The following is a 23014-nucleotide window of genomic DNA, read 5'->3' as shown; positions in this document are numbered from 1 at the left end:
AGCTCCAAGGCAGGACCTTGAACATTGCCTTCCTATCACTGGAAGGCAATATATTCCTGGCCAGTAGTAAGAGGTACAAAAAACCCCCGAGAATGAGCTTTAATCTTTTCTGCCTCCTTTCTTTAAGCCAGGAGGACTGAGCATCCTTTCCCACCTGGGGACTTGCTCACAGTTTATCTTTATTATGAATGCCGGTGCTATGCAACCAAGATGAGCCCAGAAGGTTGCAACTGCTTCCTCGCAGGCTATGCTCTGCATGGCTCCAGGTACCATGCAGAGCGTAGCCAGTCAGTCCCTAGGCTCTCGATTCCTGGGACCACAGCTTTCTCTTGGCACTCTACTAAAGACAGCTGGAGCCCAGGACTGGGAAGCCCAGCATCCTCCCTGCCAGCTGCACAGCCCTGAGAATTGTGGGAGAGGTTTCCATTTTCTCTGGCTCACCCCTTTTTCTGGTGTCTTTGAAGATGTCCTCTCACTTGTCAAGTTGTGTAGCTGTTCTCTTCTTTCCTTTCCACTTGAGCCTAGATGTAGGACCCAGACTTTTATCTTTCCTTTCCCACTGAGCTACCTCGGTCCAGGGCTCTCCTGGGAGACTGAGGTTGCGATGAAAAGGAAGCTAGGGAACATAACAGAGCAGAGCAGGAATTGACGGTGTAGGAGACAGTGGCAGGTCCCTCTGGTCTCACTGGCCCTTTCCAGGTCACGTGTTCTACCTCAGACAGCACCCATCTCCTGAGCTCTGCCCCCCACCCCCATCCTTGCTCCCCACCCCTCCCTACCTTCCCTGCCCAGGCTTGGAAGCATTCCTTCCCTTTTTAGGTAGTGTTTTGTTCTGTTTCCTCCCTCAACTTCTATTTGCATATTCAAAAATTCATTAAGATCTGCAAAACAAATGACCCTTGCCTGTGCTCCAAGGCCAGCTTCTCCTCAGGAATTTTATTTTAATTTTTTTTTTAAATAATGGTAGAAGCTTAAAAATTTTTTTTCTTTTTAAAATGAGTGAATTCTCTGTGAGGCATCTTACTGATATATATATACATACATATCATTCATTTATCATAAAATAGCATACATGTATCATACATCATGTATACATGTATTTCTTTTCTTTAAAGAAATATTTATGGTCCGATCTTGACTGACTCTATAGTGGAATCCTGCATATCCAGAGAGTCAACCAATCCACTCGTTTCTGCTTGTACTTGTTTAATTGAAGCACCACTCTTCTTAGAGTACACAAGTTGCTGATGGAAGCCAGGTCAGACTCGGGTGACCAGAGCAGTCTTCAGGCCTAGGACTGCCTCCTGCCAGCCTCCTCTAGTTCCAGTGCCAGCACCTGCCCCCACCCCCACCCGAACAATGCCGTGGCTCAATGGCAGCTAGAGGCCCACACTAGTTGAAGCATTACCTGACATCTGTTTTTGGGTCTCTCATTACCAGGCAAAACCTAGGAATTTCTTCCTTTACAGTCTCCTGCCTAGACCCTACTACAGTGAAAGACTTGAAACAGCCTCCAGAAATCATGAACTGCAACTATCAGCATGCAAAAAGATATCCAGAAAAACAAAGGGGAAATATAGTTTCACTTTCTCAAAGAGAATGGCAGGGGTCTTAGGGATGCTTTCTGCTTAGCATATAAGGGCAGCCCCACTGGGGGAGGGAGTATTTATTTAGCTGCTCTGTCTATCTAAATAAATCTATATTCCTATCCATGTATTAGCTACCTATCTTTCCTGTCCATCTATTCGTGTAACCATCATCTATTTCTTATTCTATCCACTATCTCTGTCTATCTATCTATCATCTATCTATCTATCTATCATCTACCTACCTACCCACCTATGTATCAATCCATTCACTTATTATCACTAATAGTCAATTCCGTGAAATGTTTTAAGAAGAACAATCTGAAAACGTTTTCAGCATCTCCTCTATCTATACAAGGGATACTCAGACTGTGTAAGTAACAGAGTAGGTCTGTGGCTAAGTAATGCTGTGAATTACGCCTCATCTCCTGCGCCAGATCTTTGTTCTCCCTTGTCCTGCTTTTCTGCTGACTCTGCCAGACTCATTGCACCCTCGGGGCAGTGGATGTGTCTGTTTCTGGTGCTCATGGAAATTAAGTCTGAGCTGGATCCTTGCAAAGGGGCATGGGTCACCCAAGTCAAGTGGTGTCCATTGAGATAAGGTTGAAATATGATAACGTGTGTAAGGCACTGGGCATCCAGCAACAGCAGCCGTTTTCCTTCCTTCTTCTAGTGAAGTGCTTTCTCTTCGCCGCAGCCCTCACAGGTCGTAAAGGCCAGCTATTCCTTGAGTGTTTGTTAGAAAAAAATGTTCCTGACTCATTCATTCACTTTCAGAAAAGGGCCCTTGAACATGTGATCTGAATTGAAGCTCAGGGCAAAATGGTAGGGACAAGTTAGAGAGAGCATGAGCAGAAGACAGGAGACTCTAAGGTACCAAATTCCCTGGGATACCCCACATCCCTTCTCTGGGCATGGTTTCCTCCTCTGCAAATCCAGGCGTTGAATTTGATCTTAGAGGTCTCTGCCAGCAAGAACAGCCACATCCCCTCCCAGGCTTGTCTTTCTGAGCTATTTATAACAAGCTTTCATTTCTCACTAGGAGGGAAGGAAACATCCCACTGGATGACCTTGGCATTGACTGAAATGCCCATTGAAGGAGTGAATGAGCTTCAAGGTCATGCCCTTGCCTGTTGCCAAAGATTAAAGGCAGGATGCTTGCTTATGAGGAAGAGAGCTTGCCTGATGTAAGCAGGCTGTGTGCTCTTCCCTTACAGAGTGAATGCGCAGGCCTGAAGAACCAAATGCCCCTGCCGTGGCTTTGCCCACTAGGCCTTGTGACCTTGGACAGCTGCTTAGCTTCTCCTAGCCTCATCTCCCTCATCTCTAAAGCAAAACTTGCAAGAGGGTTGTGTAAGATTGCAGAGAGATTAAAAGGTCTAAGAGACCAGCCAGCGTTCAGTCGCGCAGGGGTTTGCTGTGTGTTTGATGGTGTTTGATGTTTGATGGTTCTCACCACTGACTGCCTGGCAGATAGGGAGCAGGCACCTGCAATGTGAGAGTCTGGAGGGACCGGGTTTGTTCACCTTGGACCAGTGCTTATCCATCAGACAGTTTTGTCACCCCTCCTACACAGTGGATTACTGAGTAATGACAGTCTGGAAACAGCTTGCGGAAGTGGGGGTTGGATTGGGGGGGGGTGATATTGGCATCTGGCAGGGCCAGACCAGGGTTACTGTGTGCCCTGCAGTGAGCAAGACAGTCCCTTGTAGTGGCAGCAGAGCTGAGGGCATGGCCTTGGTATTTCAGTCTGTGCCGAGGGCATTTGGATAGTGTACAGATTTTCCAGCTCCTGGCACAGAGGCAGCTCCTGAAGAGGTGTGGGTTGATCTGAGGTCACAGGGAAGCAGGGAAGATCTCACTGGGTGAAGTCACTGGACAGTCAGGGATGGAGGAACATATTAAAGATGTGCAAAGTGCTCCTATCCTCATCCACTGTACCTTGTAAGCTGAGAGTATCTCCTCTCAGGGGTGTTTGAACCAAAGCAAGAGCCCATGTGGCAGAGACACTATCGTCAGAGCAAATGGGGGACTGGGCTCAGGACAGAATCTAAGGACTCTGAGGCCCTGGAGAGGATGGAGGCCAAGTCCAGGACTTTGTGCTAGTGACTAAGCCAGGTAGGTAGGCTAGTGTAAGATCCTCCTGGGGCTGGAGCAGAGACCACGTTCTGCTCTCAAAATGTTGTTTCTGACTTTCTATTCAGGAAGGTGACACAGGAGCTGGATTTACCAGCCCTCTCTGGTTCTTAGCCTAGGGTACAAAAGAATCCTAGTGGGCATCATTAGCTAACAAACTGGCTTAGTTCGCAAGGCTCATAAAAGTACAACAGTGTTGCTGGGTGGTGGTGGTGCATGCCTTTAATCCCAGTACTTAGGAGGCAGAGGGCAGTGGGATCTCTGAGTTCAAGTGTAGCCTGGTCTACAGAGCAAGTTCCAGGACAGTCAGGACTATACAAACAACCCTGTCTGGAAAACAAAACAAAACAAAAAAACAAACAGACAAAAAAGTGTATTCATTTAGACCTTCATGAAAGGTCCTCCAGGCCTCCTGTGGTACAGTGTCCTGGGGGAGCTACTCTGCCCCTCACTCAGGCCTTGGAGAACCTTCCAGGATGTTCTGGAAAGCTGTGTCCTCAGTAGAATAGTCTCTGGAACCCATCCCTGGGTGTCTCCTTGAATCCACCTTCATACTTCTGATATTTCACCCCCTTCTTATCCATTGAAGCCCCATCCCCAGCATGTCCAACCAGAAGGGTTGTCATCACTCTATTCCTTGTCCATTGTCTTTTCGTCCACCGTGCCTGGGGTCAAGGTTGCCCCTACTTCCCAGGCCACTCAGGCCTGGTATAGTTCAGCACTATGTCATGCTTATTGAATGAATACGTAGATACATTCGCACTTAGGTGCTGAGTAAAACTCCTGTTTTGACCCTGCAGATCAAGGATGTTGTGGGCTATAATTCTTTGGGCCACTGCTTCTTCACTGAAGATGGGCCAGAGGAACGCAACACTTTTGACCACTGCCTTGGCCTCCTGGTAAAGTCAGGGACCCTCCTCCCATCGGATCGGGACAGCAGGATGTGCAAAGTGATCACAGAGGACTCATACCCAGGGTACATCCCCAAGCCCAGGCAGGACTGCAAGTAAGTGTACTGCAGGGTTTTCCCTGCACTTGGGCCTGCGGGTGGGAGGGTGGAGGGGATGAGCACGAACATTCAGCATCCCCCCTCAGGCCTTTAAGAGGACCTTTAAAAGCTTACCGCTCATCTTTGTCTGCGTCTCAGAAAGAGGTCCCAAGAGTAGCTCCTCCCTCCTCCATATTCCTTCCTGCTTCCTCCCTCTTCCCTTCTCCCCGCTCTGTGAGCCTCAGTAGCACTGTTTTGTCAGGAGAACTCTGGCTCACCTTAGCTCTATACCACATAGCATCTTGTGGGCAGGAAGCAGCTATCACATCAGCTTCCAGTATGAAGTACCACAGTAATCTCTTTCTGACCAGAGAGAGACACCCTGTGACAAAGAGACACAGAGGGCAAAGATAGAAAAATTCAGACAGAAAGTCAAAGAGGCAGACAGACAGAAAAATGGAGACAGACACACACACAGAGAAGACAGATATGAGAAAAACAGAAAACAACTGAGAGGCCAGAGATGCAAAGACAGAGAAATAAAGGTAGAAATGTAGGCAGACACAGAGACATGGAGACAGGACAGAGAAACACAAAAAGGAGAGACAAGAGACACGGACAAGAGACACAGACAGAGTGGCAGATGTGCACAGAGACACATCACTTCCTGCACAGCTGACCCCCTTTATAGAAAGGTCTGCTTTCTTGGATTCACATTCACGATTCTGCAGAAGAAAAACTACACCTAGCTCTTCCAGCCCCGAACAGTATACAAGCGTAAATGCTTTGCTGTTTGGTGAGAAAACGGAGCCGCAGATGAAAAGGCTCCACCAAGACTGGTGTCTCACACGGGCTCTCATCCTTTATGTGACTCTGCTCCACCTCTGTTCCCTCTCTGCAGTGCTGTGTCGACTTTCTGGATGGCGAATCCTAACAACAATCTCATCAACTGTGCAGCTGCAGGGTCAGAGGTATGTAGCGGTTATCTTATAAACTATTTTATTTGGGGTGTTTAGGCCTCCACCTCCTTTCCGCCAGGCCCCCAACCCTAGGTAGGAGAGAGAAGGTTAGTGGGAAGATGGGGCGCAGACCCCTTTACTTTTCCTGGCTGTTTAGAGTCAAGGCGTTCTTTTAGGGGGATATACCAATCTTCCGTCAACAGCAAAAGCAGCGAGGAGTCTGCCCCACTCCGTTGCACCCTGATCTCTTTCTCTCCTTCTGCCTGCTCCCAACTGTCACCACCCATCTCTGGTCTCTTCAGACTTCCACTCACCTCATGCCAAATCACCTCATGCCAACCTCATGCATCACACCACTCTTTCTGGGCTCTCATATTTATATTCCTGGAGTCCTAGCCCACGTCCCTCTCCGTGCTGCGTGTGGAAGGCCGTTACTACCTGGTAAAAACCACACCCTGCATGAGAAAACTAACAGCTGTGGACAAACTAAAATTCCACGCTTGGGATTAAAACAAAGCATTATTGACACAACCTAACTGAGTTTACAAAGACACCAAAACTTCCGTTACAGAGGTAAGCAGAAATAAGCAAGGTGGGGCTGGCAGAGCCCTTCATGCACCCCCTCCCCCCAGAAATGTGACGGTTAGAGCCCAAGACCACTCCTCTGTGTGATGGGAGATGGGCAGTCTTGTGACTTGGTTTTAAATGGCAGTTCTACCCACCACTTCGTGACCCTGGTGACCATAGCTAGTGAGTCCCTTATCTTGGCTTGTGGCATAAGGGAATACGGTCCATGGTAGTGGGGAAGGTGTTGTGGGAGGAGCGGCTTGTGGCTGTGACAGTGAAAGCCTGCGGACATCTGGGTGGATCGAGACACAGTAAGAGGCACTGGCTGGAGAGAGGCTCTGTGGCTGAGTACTTGTTTTTGCACAGGCTCTGAGTTTGATTTCCAGAATCCGCATGGTGGCTCACAACCATCCATAACTCCAGTTTCCAGGGAATCCTAGGCTTTCTTCAGACCTCTGTGGGTACCAGGCACACATGTGGTACACAGACATAAATGAGAACAAAACACTTGTACACATAAAACATTATAAGTCAAAGGACGCTGTCAAAAGAACAAAACAGATTCCCAGCCTACAGGTTAGGAAAAGCTCTTCACCAACCCTACATCAGACAGAGGGCTAATACCTAAAACATACAAAGAACTTAAGAAAATAAATATCAACTAATCAAATAATCCAATTTTAAAAATCGGGTACAGAGGTAAAGTGAGAATTCACAACAAAGGAATCTCAAGTGGCTGAGAAACACTTAAAGAAATGCTCAATGCCTCAATGTTCTTAGCCATCAGAGAAATTGCAAATCAAAATGATTCTAAGATTCCATCTTATACCAGTCAGAATGCTTCAGATCAAAAACACAAGTGACAACACATGCTGCCGAGAATGTGGAGAAAGCGAAACCCCCCCTTCATTGCTGGTGGAAGTGCAAACTTGCACAACCTGTCCGGAAATCAATCTGGCGCTTTCTCAGAAAATTGGGACTAGTTCTACCTCAAGAACTAGCTATACTACTCCTGGGCCTATACCCAAAAGATGATCTACCATACAACAAGGACATTTGCACAACTATGTCCATAGAAGCTTTATCCATGGTAACCAGAAACTGGAAAGAACCTAGATGTCCTTCAACTGAAGAATGGATACATTAAAAATTTAAAAAAAAAAAAATTAGGAAAAAAAAAAAAAAACACAAGACAGGAAGCAGGAAGTGGAGCCAGGCTGTAATGTTCAAGTCCCACCTCCAATGTACCACACCCTCCAATTTCTCTCCCCATTCTAAAGCTTGCATAACCTCCAAAAACAGAGCCACTGGTTGGAGACCAAGTATTCAAATACACGAGCCTGTGGGGGACATTTCATACCCAAACCATCCCAGAATACTAAGCAACTTACACACACTAATTCATTATAGAGTGAGTCATTTTGCCTTAGGATGGTACCTGGTACATTGGTGTTGTACACTAACACCAAGTGATTCTGATATAAATGGTACACCCTGGGCTAGGGGGGAAGCTAAGACAGGAGACCTAGTGTGTCCAGAGCCCCGTATAGCTAAGGTGGTGTCAGCTAGGCAAAAAGCACCATGTTCTTTCTGTTCCAACAACATTGATCTATCTGACCCAGCTCTCCTCTGCTTCACTGCTCGGAGCCTCACCCCAACCCTGTCTGTTGCTCTTTCTGGGCTCAGCTTCAAGATCTCCGAGGAAAACTGATAACAACACTTGCTTTTGGAACTCTGTCCATCAGGAGTCTAATCTAACTCCTAAGCTAACTCAGACAGTGGCACATAGAGCGGGGATGATGTGAAGAGTGAGAGATGTCAAGGTGGACCCCACAAATTACAGTAGCCTCAAGCACTGGACGACACGGATGTGTTTGGTGCTGTGTGGCAATGGCTTGTTTGGTCACGGTGCTGGATCCACTGCCCCAGCCTGGGCCACTCAATCAGCTCACTGGCACTAACTTCTGTGGTTCTCCTGTGCCCTGTCCCAACAGGAAACTGGATTTTGGTTCATTTTTCACCATGTGCCAACGGGCCCCTCCGTGGGAATGTATTCCCCAGGATATTCTGAGCACAGTCCGCTGGGGAAATTCTACAACAACCGAGCACATTCTAACTACCGGGTAAGTCTTTCCATGCTGTGCCACTGTGGCCAGCGTTTTCATTCCCCTGACCCAACCTGCAGGTGATTAGAGCCTGGAAGAGCTGCATTCTTCTCGTGGGTCCAGAGCAGCCTTCCAGGGCCTGCAGGTCACTCACCACTCACCACAAGTCTCCTGTAGGGCCCTCATGATCCACAGCATCTGTACAGCTAGAGGAGCAAGGTGGGACTTCACTCTAACTTCCGCTGCCGGGAGATGCTGGATCAGACACCAGATTTAATTTTGTGATACCGATGTGGACATCAATGATGTTGACAATGACATTAGCCCTGGCCATGAACTAAGGGAAATCTGGACGTGGTTCTGAAGTGCCATTGGCATCTAGGACTTTCTCCCCTCTTGCTGGGAGGTGGATGGCTCCATCGGTGCAGGGCTAAGTCAGTATCAGTGTGCACCCTGCTCCAAGCTAGGTTCTAGAGCAAAAGGGGAACTATGGAGATGGCTGCAACCTCAACATGTCCAGAACCTTCCCATAGGGGCAATACCTAAGACTGGAGGCACTGGACACACCAAGGGAGCGTGGAATACGGCTGAGCTAAAGGTGGCATTCTGTGTCTCTAGGACATGGGGATGGTGAACAGACGAGCTGTTATCTGATCCAGTTCTTAATAGTGCAGACAAGGAAACTGGGACTGCTAGAGAGGAGTGGTACACCCAGGGTCAAGAGAAGATATTTCAGAGAGCTAGTGAGATGGCTCAGTATTTAAGGTTCTTGCTTTGCAAGCATGAGAGCAGAAGTATATGTCCATAACCCCTGTTGGGGAGAGCAGAGACAGGCTGATCCCAACGTCTCTCTGATCAGCCAGTTAGCCAGTGAACTCCAGGTTCAGTGAAGGACACTCTATCAAAACAACAACAACAACAGAAAGCAACACAAGTCACTAGTCATCTGCCTCTGGTCTCCACATTCACACACACAAACAAAACCTGTTTCAAAAAGTTGAAGCTGAGAGAAGACCCGAAAAGAAGCAACACAGGCTCAGAGCAGATGTGTGCTGAAACCTGGGGGTAAGGGGACAAAAGCCAGTGATGAGGAGAGAGGCATGAGGAGGAGAGAGGAGACACCTCCCAAGTCGTCCCAGAGTCCAAGCGGGGAGATAGTTGCAGAAGTATGGAGGGGAGTTTGTGGCTGGGGGAGCTGTGATGAGGCATTTCATGGATGTCATGCTGCCCCCACGCAGAGGCAAGTGCTTAGACCAGATCAGTGTTGGAGAAGGAGAGAGGATACATTGACCACTTGCTGGGGTCCACCATTCCCTGGACCTTCCGATTTCCTACTTGAACGAGAGGACCCACAGGACTGGGCAGCAAAGGAGGCTGGGGCAGGGAGTAATGCAGTCAAGAGCAGCATCTCTAATAGGAAGGCAAGTCAGAGTCAGGGACGTAGGTGCATGTCGGAGGGACGCTTTAGCACTTGTGAGCGCAGGAGGGGTTCTTATCCTCTGAGACAGGCAAAGAGAAATTAAAGGAGAAGCTACAGCTGGGCCAGCCTGACTGAGCAAAGGGTGTAGGGTCTGAATCCTGGATGCTTCTACCCAGGAAGATCGACAGCACAGCCACCTCTTGCAGTCGTTTCTCAGACATCTTGGGTCATTCACCACAACCACTCTGTGAAGTAGGTGCTATTAACTGACTGTACAGATGATGACATGACTAGCCAAAGAGGTGAAGGGACTTTGCCAGTGTCAGTCTGTGAGAATAGAGCCAAGAGCCTAAGCTCATGTCATCACTGTTGTTAAGTTAAAAGCAGCTGCAGAACAAACAGTAACTCAGAGGCAAAGCTGGTGTGAGCCCTCTTAGGAGACCAGGGGCAGGAGGCAAAGGGGGTGGGGTGGGGTGGCGAGGGAGCAGGGTCTGGGAGCGAAAGGGTCTGGATGGTGGCCTACAGAACTTCCGATTCTATTCCAGTCCACTGGACAGCTTTGGCACCAAATAAGAAAACCAGGCTCAGAGCCGGGGACAAAGCTCGGTTGGTAAGAGTGTTTGCCTGGTGTGCTCGAAGCCCTGGATTTGCAAACAGACTAGACAAGATGCTACATACCTGTAATTCCAGCACTCCAAGTCCACTGATAGGGGAGGTCCTCCTCCCCTTCCATCTGACCCTAGCCTATCAGGTCTCATAAGGACTGGCTACATTATCTCCCTCTGTGGCCTAGTAAGGCTGCTCCCCCCTCAGGGGGAGGTGATCAAAAAGCCAGCCACTGAGTCCATGTCAGAGACAGTCCCTGTTTCCCTTCCTAAGGTGTCCACTTGGAGACTGAGTTGCCATGGAATACATCTCAATTGCTGGTGGGAATGTAAACTTGTACAACCACTTTGGAAATCAACCTGGCTCTTTCTTAAACAATTAGAAATAGTGCTACCTCAAGATCCAGCTATACCACTCCTAGGCATATATCCAAAAGAGGCTCAAGTATACAAGAAGGACATTTGCTCAACCATGTTCATAGCAGCTTTATTCCTAACAGCCAGAACCTGAAAACAACCCAGATGTCCCTCAATTGAGGAATGGATACAGAAGTTGTGTTACATTTACACAATGGAATACTACTCAGCAATTAAAAACAAGGAAATGATGAAATTTGTAGGCAGATGGTGGGAACTAGAGAAGATCCTCCTGAGTGAGGCGTCCTAATATTTCATCTGAAAGACACACACTTGTGTGCACTTGTAGCCCTTGAGAGTCTGGAACTCTCCAAAGTGGTGTGAGTTCTGTGTATGGGATTGGCTATATGGCTCCAGATTAGACACTCTTAACCCCCTCACACACATCTGCTTTCCCAGACCTGGTTGGAGAGATGCAGAATGAGGCTGGCTCTCTCCTTCTCTCACTGTAGAGCCTACTCCCATGGACACGGTCTGAGAATCATGCTGGATTTAATGGCATATCCAAAAGCTGGTCTGAAAAGAAGGTTGCGGGCAGTGGTAATACCTAACATGTCCTTCCTCCCCAGGCTGGCATGATCATAGACAATGGAGTCAAGACTACTGAGGCCTCAGCCAAGGACAAACGACCCTTCCTCTCCATTATCTCTGCTAGGTAATAACCCGTGGGAAAATGTGACCCTCTTAACTTGCTTCCTTTTCTTTTCTTCTTCTTTTAAGATTTATTTATTTACTTATGTATTTATTTATTTATTATGGATACAATGTTCTGCCTGCATGTTCACCTGCTCACCAGAAGAGGGCACCAGATCTCATTATGGATGGTGGTAGGGCACCATGTGAGGATTGCTGAGGATTGAACTCGGGACCTCTGAAAAAGCAGCCAGTGCTGTTAACCTCTGAGCCATCTCTCCAGCCCAGCTTGCTTCCTTTTCTTCTACTTCAGTTTTGCATTTCTTTACCTACTCAGTGCTTGCTAGCTGGTGTTGAGCTAGTTGTTGAGACACCATACTATGCTAGAAGTCTAAACTAAGTCTAAATTAGAATTCAGGTTCCAGTAGCTAAAGGGAGACTGAAAAAGTTGCTAATGCCAGAGCCCCCTGTGCCAATGAATATCTGTTGAACCAGAGCTATCTGGGACCTGTGAGTGGAAAGCAGTTTACAGAGCCCAGAGGGAATACCACCTGTGTCTTCCCATGTTCCAGGTACAGCCCTCACAAGGACGCAGACCCACTGAAACCCCGGGAGCCAGCCATCATTCGCCACTTTACCGCCTACAAGAACCAGGATCATGGAGCCTGGCTTCGGGGTGGGGACGTGTGGCTGGACAGCTGCCGGTGAGTCTCGAAAAGAAGGAGACTCTGCCACAAAAGAGGCTTGATGCTCTTCCCCTAGGCAGAAGAGTGAGCAAGGCAGAGAGGATTCTAAGCTTAATAACATTCAGCTTCTGCTCCCCCTGTAAGACATGGACATAAGATGGCAGCAGACAGTGGCCAGGAGAGGGAAAAAGCCCACAGCAGCGTGTTAGATTCACCCACAGTGCTGTGTGCTATGGTTACTTATGGTGACTCTGTCTTTCATGGTCACATGGCTGGTCAGGGAGGAAAAAAGGAGTCATGGTACTGAGCACTCACTGTGTGCCTAAACTTTGTTTTTATTTCTTTCTCGCTGTATTTTCTCCAGAATGTAAAGTTTTAAAAAGTGTAAAATCCTTGCTCTGTTGATGATAAAATGAGGCCCAGTTAGTGAGTGTATCAAGTTGAATGGCTAATGAGTAGTAAAAAAAAAAATGAGACTTGATACTCAAGGCTGTTAGACTTTAAGTCCCACAAAAAGAGCCAAAAACTTTGATCCATGATATAAAGTCACCAGAAGTCTGATGGCAAATATGGTTCTCCTTCTGCAAGAAAAATGATGAAGTGCCCTACCAATGTGGGTGGGTCTTCTTGTCCTCCACCAGACAGTCTAAGGAAGCCCAGAGTCTGGCTGCCATCAGGGCTTAGGTCCCCCAAACAGGCAGAGTTGACATGATCTTTAGCTATTTACCCAATGTGGCTGTTGGAGAATTAGGGAGGCTCTAGTATCCTTGGATGCAGGCAAGGATGGGAGAGGGTGCTCCTGCAGGTGGGAAAATGGAACAGCAACTGAATACCAACCACACTCCAGTCCAAGTAAAAGAGGATCATAAATAAGGAGATTGTGGATAAGCCCCAGCCTTTAGTAAAGCGATCAGCTGAGTTTTTAGACATGTTGCATTGAAGATGCTCACGAAGTATGCACTAGAAACGTCCCAAATCTTCCAAAGACAAGATAGGACAAATGTCTGGTTTTAGAGTCACCCAGATGGGTGAAGAAGGATGCTATGAGTGTCTGTGAGGTCCTTAGGGTCACAGTGGGGTGTGAAGCGACCATGGCAAATCACCAGGAGATACCAGAGATGATGAAAAGCTAGGTACAGGGAGTAGGAAAAAGCTGGAGAGCCTGGTATCCTACATGAGACTCGACTGATTGGTTGGTTTGGCTAAATAGATATTTAAAGGGGAAGCACAGCATGCTGAAAAGGAACTGATTGTGAAGTGTGTTGGGAACTGGAGAGTTGTGGAAAGCAGGATCAGATAGGTATGACTGACACAGAAGGGAACAGGGATGACTTGGGCCTGGGCTTATAAGAGTTGTGAAGCCACTGGGAATTTAAAAAGCAACAAATGATGTATGAAAATGGCACTTGAAGGAGACCCTTGGGGTGTGTTGAACAGGAAGGGAGAAGAGGATCACAGGAAATGAAGGCAACACAGACCCAAGGTCTAGCTCCTTCATGAGGCAGGACCAGCTGCCTCCAGAAACCTGCTCATACTGACCCTAAAAACAAGCAGAGTTGCAGGGCAGCAGCTGCGATCAGCATGGTGTAATTATGAGGTTTGCTCTTCTCAGGGACAGAAATTGCCTGGCTTCTGGAAAACCTAGAAATTAGCTATTTGAGTTTCTTGCTATGTCTGAGTGCTGGCCCTGAGGATGAGAAAGTCCCCAACCCCACCCACCATCCACCTCCCACCTCCCGCCATTTCTCCTAATCAACCCCATAGACCCCCAGGGGCTCAGCCAGAGGTGGGCTGGCAAGGGAGGTCTATGAGGGCCAGCCCTCCTGTAACTAATGTTCCATTGCCCCCAAATGCTAAGTCATTGAGTACCCCTCCCAATGTGAGTATCTCTCTACCAGGCATTCCAAGGAACACCAAATCTGTGAGTAGGAACCAGAATACCCTTTTGCTGCATAAAGTAGAAAATTATGATTTCCTCAGCAAAACTCCTCCCTCAGTGTCCACAGTTAGACTCTAGGGACAAGGAAGGGTCCTTCCTTCTGCAATGTCATTGACTGTGGAGTGAGAACGTGTGATGACTGTCTGCTTTGTCCCTAGGTTTGCTGATAATGGCATTGGTCTGACCCTGGCCAGGTAAGAGTGGCAGCCATTGTGACTGGTCTTTTGTGGGAGCCTATATTTGGATATCTCATCCTCACCATCTCCTCTCTGCAGTGGTGGAACCTTCCCATATGATGATGGCTCTAAGCAAGAGATAAAGAACAGCTTGTTTGTTGGCGAGAGTGGCAATGTGGGCACGGAAATGATGGACAACAGGATCTGGGGCCCGGGTGGCTTGGACCACAGCGGAAGGACCCTCCCTATTGGCCAGTAGGTTTGCAATGGTGGGAACTGCTCTTTTTTGTGTGTGCAGCTTGAGTTACAGCCATGAAAAAAAAAAAAAAGAAGTTAGTGGCTGACTTCTATTTGTTGACTCTGAATGTTTCTGCCATCTAACAAAGTGTAATAGTTGGGACTCACTATCCACTAATGAGGATAAAATCTGGAATGAGGAGAGAGAAGTCAGAAAACACTGTAGACCAGATGCCAACAGGTACACAACCATCAGATGTTCAGGGCAACATGGACTCCAGAAAGACAGATTCTGAGTCTCCTCAGCAACTCACTCGGAGTCCTTCATTCACTTCTGAGTATGGCAGAGAAGAAGGTGAGCAGAGGTGATCAAACTTGCAGCCATGACTCACACAGATTGGAATCTTACACCAAGAGACTGATCATCCCCCCGCCCCCAGATGGTCACACCTCAAGGCTGCCATGTATACAAGAGGAAAGGCTCGTTCCACTGAGGCCGTGAGATTGGTTTAGTCTTCTTTTTGGTGAAAATAGCAGTGTCTGCTGTTAGAATCAGGACAGAAACATGCAGACTGAAACTTTCAACCCAAGTACACGTGGCTCTCCCAGAAGATGCCCTAGAGACACACGCAGAGGCATATGCCTGGTCTTCTTTGACCAAGCTATCAAAAGGCCCTTGCTTCCATTTTAAGGGACAAGACAGACCCCTTTTTATAAGTGATTCTCAGTCTACATTTCTAGAATTTCTTTCTAGAAGGTTTCCAATTTCCAGGGTCAGGATATTCTCATAACTTCCAGAGGTGATCTTGTCTATGAGGCCCTGACAGACTCAAGCAGGTTTCTCACACTGCCCTTGGGAGGAGAGACCTAGGAAGGACCATATACTTTTAATTGAGATCAATTAGGACCTGAAGTGTGTGGCTTATGTAGAACTAGCAAGAATGTGCTGACCCTGAATAAATTAACTGGAAATATGCATGGATGCACCCCAAGAAAACTAGGATTCGAGGTGGTGGCATCATCAGTTACTAATATAAAAATACGGAAACGCAAGGGGATTTGGGGGTGAATGGAGACTTTCTTGGAAACCATATATAACAGCTGGGAGCCTTAATAGAAGACTAAGGACAGCTGGGGATGGCCTCTCTCTGGGGACATAGCTTTCATATGCTTCATTTTCCTTCTTCATTCCCTTGCTTCCCTAAGTTCCCTGTGGAAGAGATGGGAAGGGACCAAGCCAGAAGCAGAGACATGAATATGTAGGCATAGAAAATGGCAAGCCTAGACTTGTGACCGGCCCTGAGAAAGGCCACCAAGCAGTCTGACCATTCCCTCATGAGCCTTCCATTTAAATACCCTGCTCAAGAGTCTCAAGTAAATGGGAGAGGTATCTCTGAGCCCCTCCTCCCTGCCAGGCAAGGGAGAAGTTTCCACTTCACTGATTCTTCTCTGGTCCCTCCATGTCTCTCAGCTGCCACCTCTTCCCACTTCCTTCCTGCTGCCTCCTAGTATCAGGCCTTCTCTCCGGTGCCCTGTGTCAGTCTGTGGTCTTGCTTTTCTAGCAAAAGCTGTCTTTGCCTCTGGCAATGCTTGAGAAGTTGCATTGTAATTCTTTTTTATCTTGGCCCATTCTGCATATTTCTGTTCCTCACTATTTCCCAAAAGCAGCACTTTGCCTATGGATAGGCTCAAGGAGGAAATGCATCTGGATCTTAATATGATTAAACTGTTATAGCAACTAAAACTAGGGGGATAATGACTAACAGTGATCACCTCCCGAGGGACGGAATATTGGCAGTCTCTAGAAGTATTTACAGTATTTTCCTAGTGGCTGGACACATTGATGGGAAGAGTAGAGAAACTGCCTAAACAGAGGTCCTTAAGCCAGCAACTAGACAGACAGCTATTTATCTACCAACCTATCATTCATTCTTCCGACTAGCTGTCCATCATACCATTCATCCACTCATCTGGCTACCCACCACCATCTATTCATCCACCATCCATCTACCTACAATCTTTCCATCCATCCATCCATCCACCCACCATCTGCCTATCAGCCAGCATCCATGTACCCGTCCATCCAACCCATCTACCATCCATCGCTCTACCAAACACCATCCAGTCAAGGCATCCCCACCATCCATCATCATTCATCTATAGAGACATTTATCCAGCAATCATTCATTCACTGACACTGTGCCCAAACATGCCTTCTCAGTGAATTAACTGATTTTTCAGTGGAAGGAGTTGCAGATCAGGAATGGCTCTACCCAGAAAATCTCTTACCATTCACCTCCAAAGAAGCTGACACCTGACTTCCTTGACTCCACAGGAATTTTCCGATTAGAGGGATCCAGTTCTATGATGGTCCCATCAACATCCAGAACTGCACCTTCCGCAAGTTTGCAGCCCTCGAGGGCCGACACACTAGCGCCTTGGCTTTCCGCCTAAACAATGCCTGGCAGAGCTGCCCCCACAACAACGTGACCAACATTGCCTTTGAGGATGTCCCGGTGAGTGTGGTGCCAGGACAGGCTCCTGGCATAGCCAGACTTTGAATGATGACTCACTTGTCCCCCACGGCTCGGAGATTGAGCTGTTGCCACCAACACAAGGGTGGAATAGCTTCCTCCAAGTAGGCTGGACCTTGTCCCAGTGTGCTCTCTACCCAAACTGGAAAAGTACAAGCTCAGGTCACTGCAGAAGGTCAAGTCTGGGTGAATGCCCACGGGCCTTCCATCTGTACCTCAGGAAAAACTGGAGATGAACTCAGAATTCTGAAGCTGCTTCTCCAGAGCCTTGACAAACTGGAAGTTGTGACCAGGCTACTTGAGTTGGCATAGATTATCTCACAACTCTAGCAGTGTCCAAGAGAAGTCTTCTGAAGACATTGTTTAGGTTCATCCTGAATGTAGAACGTAATTAGGGCATTTCTGGCTGTAGATGGAGAAGGTGGAGGGAACTGAGGGTCAAGAGAGCAGGCCAAGGCTGCCTGTGAGGCCTGATGCTTGTCACTATCTGTAGCCTGTGGTCTCCCAAGCCTTTCCCTCCTTTCATTTCTCCCATCCTTTCCTTCCCCCTCCTCATTTCATTCTTCCCCTTCCCACTACTGCTGTTGTCTGTCTGCTCAGCCCTTAGCAGGGCTCTGAGAAGACAGAATCTTAAGTAACTGAATTTCTTCACTCAGACCCCTGAGAGCCTGTAGGAGGTCAGTCACAGAGATGTTCAATGGCTTTCACTGTGAGTTTGTCCTCCTTAAGCCCACCACACATACCCACAAGCTCATGCACACTCTTACACACAGGTTCCCCCCAAACACTGTACACACTTTCACACACAAGCACTCACCTCCAACTCCTCCCCAGTTCATTCACCGGAACACTCACTCACTCTTAAGCCCCTCCTCCATCAGACCAGCCCCAAGGCCACCTACAGCAGCCAAATCAGTGAGTAGAGCCAAAATTATATGACAGTTCTCAGAGTTGAGGCCCAATGACACTCAGTGACTGTTTTTCGGGTTCCATGAGATGGTCAGCCCGTGTGGTTTCCTCCAGCGCCCAAGGGCAGCCTCCGTCTGGCTGCTTTGTAATGTCAGCGGAAATTGGAAACTTTGCCCTGGCCTGATGACGGCTGCAGTTTCCGTTCACCTTCTGGCTCAGCCTTATTTTCCTGGGCCCTGTTCAGATTACTTCCAGAGTGTTTTTCGGAGAGCCCGGGCCCTGGTTCAACCAGCTGGACATGGATGGCGACAAGACATCTGTGTTCCACGATGTGGATGGCTCTGTGTCAGAGTACCCCGGCTCCTACCTCACGAAGGACGACAACTGGCTGGTTCGACACCCAGACTGCATCAACGTGCCAGACTGGAGAGGGGCCATCTGCAGTGGGCGCTACGCACAGGTGGGCGTGCCACAATAAGCCACTTGCTAGCTCCCTTCCTCCCTCCCTCGTGTGACAAGGACTCGGAGAGCCTGCTGTATGCCCAGATGTATGCTGGACCAAGAACGATGCAAAAATTTCCTTCCTTACTTTTTCTGCCTCCCGCACCCGTCTCACAGGATAGTCACAGTCAAAACCCTGTGGCGGGGTACTACATTCCAGGTTCCAGCACTCGCTCTCTTGCTGATCTTCTGCTTACTCTGTTGGAGACTCAGTGTCCTCCAACTGTGTGAACTTGAGCTAACAACTGAACTTCTTCAGTGATGTTTTATGAATGATTTCAGAGGGTACAAATAAAATCCTCCCTCCTGTCCCTTTTTAGGGATAGAAATAAAACGTGAGCCATAGCTTTTCTAGAAAGCATGTTCAAATGAGACATCAATTGAGTAATATTTTGGCATATATTCTATTTTTAGCCCACTTCTTTTTAAAACATTTTTAATATTTCTTTTTTTTAGTATTTATTTTATGTTTTTGTTTATATGTTTCGCCAGCCCGTATGTATATTCGGCACATCCATGCAGGCAAACGCAGAGATCAGAGGAAAGTATCAGATCCTCTGGAACCGGAGTCATAGATGGTTGCGAACCGCTATGTGGGTGCTGGGAACTGAACCCAGGTCCTCTGAAAGAGCGACAACTGGAATAGCTCTTAACTGCTGGGCCATCACTCTAGCCCACTAGCCAATTTCTTTTGAAATGTCAGTTCTCAGCAAGGTAACACAGCGGCCTACCAACATAATCAAGTTGTAGTTAATAAGAAGAAAATTCTCTCCCTGCTTTTGTTTTCAAATCTCTTGATTGATTGATGTTGAGTCTCAGATCTCCATTTTGAGGTTTAAGTTCATTAAAATGGCATTTTTTAAAACTGGTTCCTGGGCTACACTATGCTGAGAATGCAGAGCGGGCTTGAGGAGGATAGCCTGCAGAGAGCAATGAATGGCTAGAGTAGCTGCTGCCGAGCACGGAAAATGTTGACAGGAGGCATGCAGACAGACTGCCTAGCAGGGTTGAAAACATGCCTTCTTCCTAGACTGGGGGGTTTTCTCAGCCCCATCTGAGAGCTCTAGAAGCAATGGGGAAAGACAATGACCCAGGGCCAGGCTTCTGCCATATGTGTGGACAGAGCAAGGGCCAAGATGCCAGTGGGATAAACGGTCTACAGAAGAGGAAGGGAGGAGGGCTGATAGGTGGGAACCATGCCTGCATAACTGAAGGCTAACCAAACCCTCCAGAAGCACCCACACCTCTAGAATTATCCAGCATAGACATTCAGGCCAGGTATCCTGTGTAGAGCCCATGCTTTCCTGCCCAACACATTGCTTATCTTCTTAGAAAATGGCTGATCTTTAGAGCCTGGCCAAAGACCATGGCTAGTTATTGTCTAATTGTTACTAATAGTCTCCCCCCCGCCCCCGGCTCTATAGCTTACAAGATAAGTTAACATGTTGAGTGACGCATTTGACAGCCCTGTAAGGTGGACAATGCTGGAGTTTCTTTTTTCATCTTACATAATATTTATAATATGTGATTTATAATACATGGAGCAACCTGGGCAGTGTTCTCCAGCAGAAAGAGACATCCCCTTCTTTACTCTTCTTTTAATTCAGGCTCTGCAAAGAGACAGTAGCTCTGAAAGTGCCCCCTGTGGTCATATGTTGCCAGACACCCTGCAACCATCCCTGCTAACAGCCTCCTTGCACCTTTCCTTTTTTGGGTTTTCAAAGATGTACATCCAGGCCTACAAGAGCAGCAACCTGCGCATGAAGATCATCAAGAATGACTTCCCCAGCCACCCCCTCTATCTGGAGGGGGCCCTGACCAGGAGCACCCACTACCAGCAGTATCAGCCCGTCATCACCCTGCAGAAGGGCTATACCATCCACTGGGACCAGACAGCGCCTGCTGAGCTTGCCATCTGGCTCATCAACTTTAACAAGTGAGTGTGAACAGCCAGGGAAGCATGGCCCAGGACAGTGGCACAGTGCTGCTGCTGAGATCAGGCAGGGATGGTGAGAATGCCTCATGGCAAAGTGTTGGTTTGCGGTTCACAGGACCTCAGGCTGATGGTCCCTGTAAGCCCTGCAGGAGGTACCCAGACAGGTTCTCATCACCCAGAACTGAGAATCCAAGGCGGCATAGTGGGCCCACCTTGTGCAGAAGAGCCAATCTCTTGGGGGCCAAGTGAACAAAGAATGTGTAGTGATCTAATGAGTATAACTGTCACCCAGCTCCTAGCATTGCTGATGGAGAGGGAACAAGCTCTGTGAGGGCATCTTTTTGTTTGGTTTTTGGTTTTTCTTTTCTATTGATTGAGTGAATAAGTGACTGAGTGTGTGATACAGTATTCTGCCTGCATGTATGCCTGCAGGCCAGAAGAAGGCACCAGAGCTCAAATCTGTGGACATGAGCTACCATGTGGTTGCTGGGAATTGAACTCAGCATCTTTGGAAGAGCAGCCAGTGCTCTCAACCTCGGAGCCATCTCTCTAACTCCCTGTTTGTTTGTTTGTTTGTTTGTTTGTTTTCCAAGGCAGGATTTCTCTGTGTAGCCTTGGCAGTCCTTTGTAGACCAGGCTGGCCTGGTCTGTCTGCCTCTGCCTCCCCAAGAGCTGGGATTAAAGGCGTGTGCTACCACACCTGAAGGGGAGGGCATCTTAATTATTCTTTTACTGCTGTGGTAAGCTATCCAAACAGAAGCCACCCGAGGAAGGAAGGATTTATTCTGCCTCAGGGTAAAACATGAAAGTCTGTCATGGTGAGGACATCGTGTCAGCAGGAGCTTGAGGGGCTGGTCACATTGTATCCCCAGTCATGAAGCAGAGGGAGATGAGTGCTTCTTATTCAGTGCAGGACCCCAGCCAATGGAATAGTGTCACCCACATTTAGGGTGGGTCTCCCCACCTCAGTTAATCAGGAAAACTCCTCAGGCATGCCAAGAGGTTAACCTAATCTAGATAATCCCTTACAGCTGCACGCTGGGGGATTGTACCCTTTCCCAGGTGGTTCAAGGATCTGTCAAGTCCATCAATATAAACCACAGCAGGAGGGAAGCAGTTAGATTAAGGACATCAGGTCATTTGTATATACTTACATTCAAGCATTTCCTACGTGCATTGCATACCCATGTCTGTATCGCTGAGACAGACAGCTCTGCATTGCAGAAGGCAGAGTGAAGCAGGCCCTCTATCAGGAAGAGGCTGGCCCTAGTCCTCAGTTGCTTGTGCTCTTTAATCATAGCCCAGTTGAAGGAATACTGTTTTTCCATCCAAAAACCCACACAGAGCACCCCTAGATCAGCCCTTGAAGGCTCATAGCTGACCCCTCCTGATGGTCCTCTTCAGCCACTGGTGGTCACCATCCATCCTTTTCTCCTTGAGCGAACACTTTGCATCTTAGTTATTATTCTTTCAAATGTTCCCACTTCAGAATTCTTTGGCCACTATTCCTGTGGTGTGCTCAAGGGCCCTTGCCCAGAATTAACCCCACTGTCTTTTCCAGGGGTGACTGGATCCGAGTGGGGCTCTGCTACCCAAGAGGCACCACCTTCTCCATCCTTTCAGATGTTCATAATCGCCTGCTGAAACAAACATCCAAGACTGGGACCTTTGTAAGGACCCTGCAGATGGACAAGGTGGAACAGAGCTATCCTGGCAGGAACCACTACTACTGGGATGAGGATTCTGGGTAAGGAGGCTCCTATGGTCTGAAGAAATGGGGCTCAGTTTATTATGTATGCTAGGTCTTCCCATTACCCTAAGAACTACAGTGTAGTTGATGCTAATGAATACAGAAGGCTTTCCTAGGCACTTTGACCCAAGCACTAACCATGTTCTCAACCCCTTAAAGCAGTCAAGCTTTGGGAGGGACATAAATTCTCTATTAAATCTGCAAGTCAATGATAGGGAAAGTTTGAGAAAAGAAGTTAAGATTAAGCAAAAGCAAATAAACCAACATGATATGCCCCCATCCCCCAACCCAAGTGGAACAAACAACATTCTAATTTGAAGATGGGAAAAGAAGACGCTGGGAAAACAGAAGTGACTTGCTCAGAAAACAAAATAGCTATTCTCTTTTTTAAAAGGATAACACAAATCTAGCCCAGCTGGATCTAAGCATAGGACTGTCTATACCCCAAGCCCTCCCACTTCTGCTAATCTTCACCAGATCCTGGTCAACAGATACAATGGGAGCAAGGTGTCTCCATAAAGACATTAGGAAACTCTCTGGTCTCTTCCTCTAAAACAAATCCATTGATGGGAGAGGGTTCAGTCAGTCAAACACTTGGTGTGCAAACCTGAGTTCAGTCCCCTAGAACCTACACACACACACACACACACACACACACACACACACACACACACACATATACACACAGACACACACACACATACACACACACACACACACACAAAGATAGGAACATTGCCATCATGCATTTATAATCCAAGAAGTGGGGAGGGGTGGAGATAGGCAGATTCCTTGGGCTCACTAGCCAGCCTAGCTTAATCTGCAAAGTCCAGGTAAAAATAAAAATTCCTTTCTTAAAACTTAATAGGGCCAGCTCTTGAGGATGACACCAAGAGTTGACCTCTAGTCTCCACATTCATGCACACATAC

At 47.7% G+C, this 23014-nt stretch overlaps 1 protein-coding gene across 2 annotated transcripts in view; it reads left to right on the top strand.

Moving 5' to 3' along the window:
* The window catches only part of Cemip (cell migration inducing hyaluronidase 1), a 149426-nt gene that overhangs the window by 113597 nt on the left and 12815 nt on the right, over positions 1-23014 (top strand). For both annotated transcript variants that reach the window (XM_021647278.2, XM_021647277.2), the window contains exons 14-24: positions 4523-4728; positions 5612-5681; positions 8231-8359; positions 11353-11438; positions 11989-12120; positions 14200-14235; positions 14317-14472; positions 16790-16970; positions 18142-18357; positions 20123-20334; positions 21896-22081. In XM_021647278.2, the coding sequence (XP_021502953.1) occupies positions 4523-4728; positions 5612-5681; positions 8231-8359; positions 11353-11438; positions 11989-12120; positions 14200-14235; positions 14317-14472; positions 16790-16970; positions 18142-18357; positions 20123-20334; positions 21896-22081 (1610 nt within the window). The remainder of the gene's footprint in view (positions 1-4522; positions 4729-5611; positions 5682-8230; positions 8360-11352; positions 11439-11988; positions 12121-14199; positions 14236-14316; positions 14473-16789; positions 16971-18141; positions 18358-20122; positions 20335-21895; positions 22082-23014) is intronic.

This window comes from Meriones unguiculatus, chromosome 14 (assembly GCF_030254825.1).
Source record: "Meriones unguiculatus strain TT.TT164.6M chromosome 14, Bangor_MerUng_6.1, whole genome shotgun sequence".
NCBI classification, from domain to species: Eukaryota; Metazoa; Chordata; class Mammalia; order Rodentia; family Muridae; genus Meriones; species Meriones unguiculatus.
The sequence above is the reverse complement of the archived record's forward strand: the minus strand, read 5'-3'. Positions and strand labels throughout refer to the sequence as shown.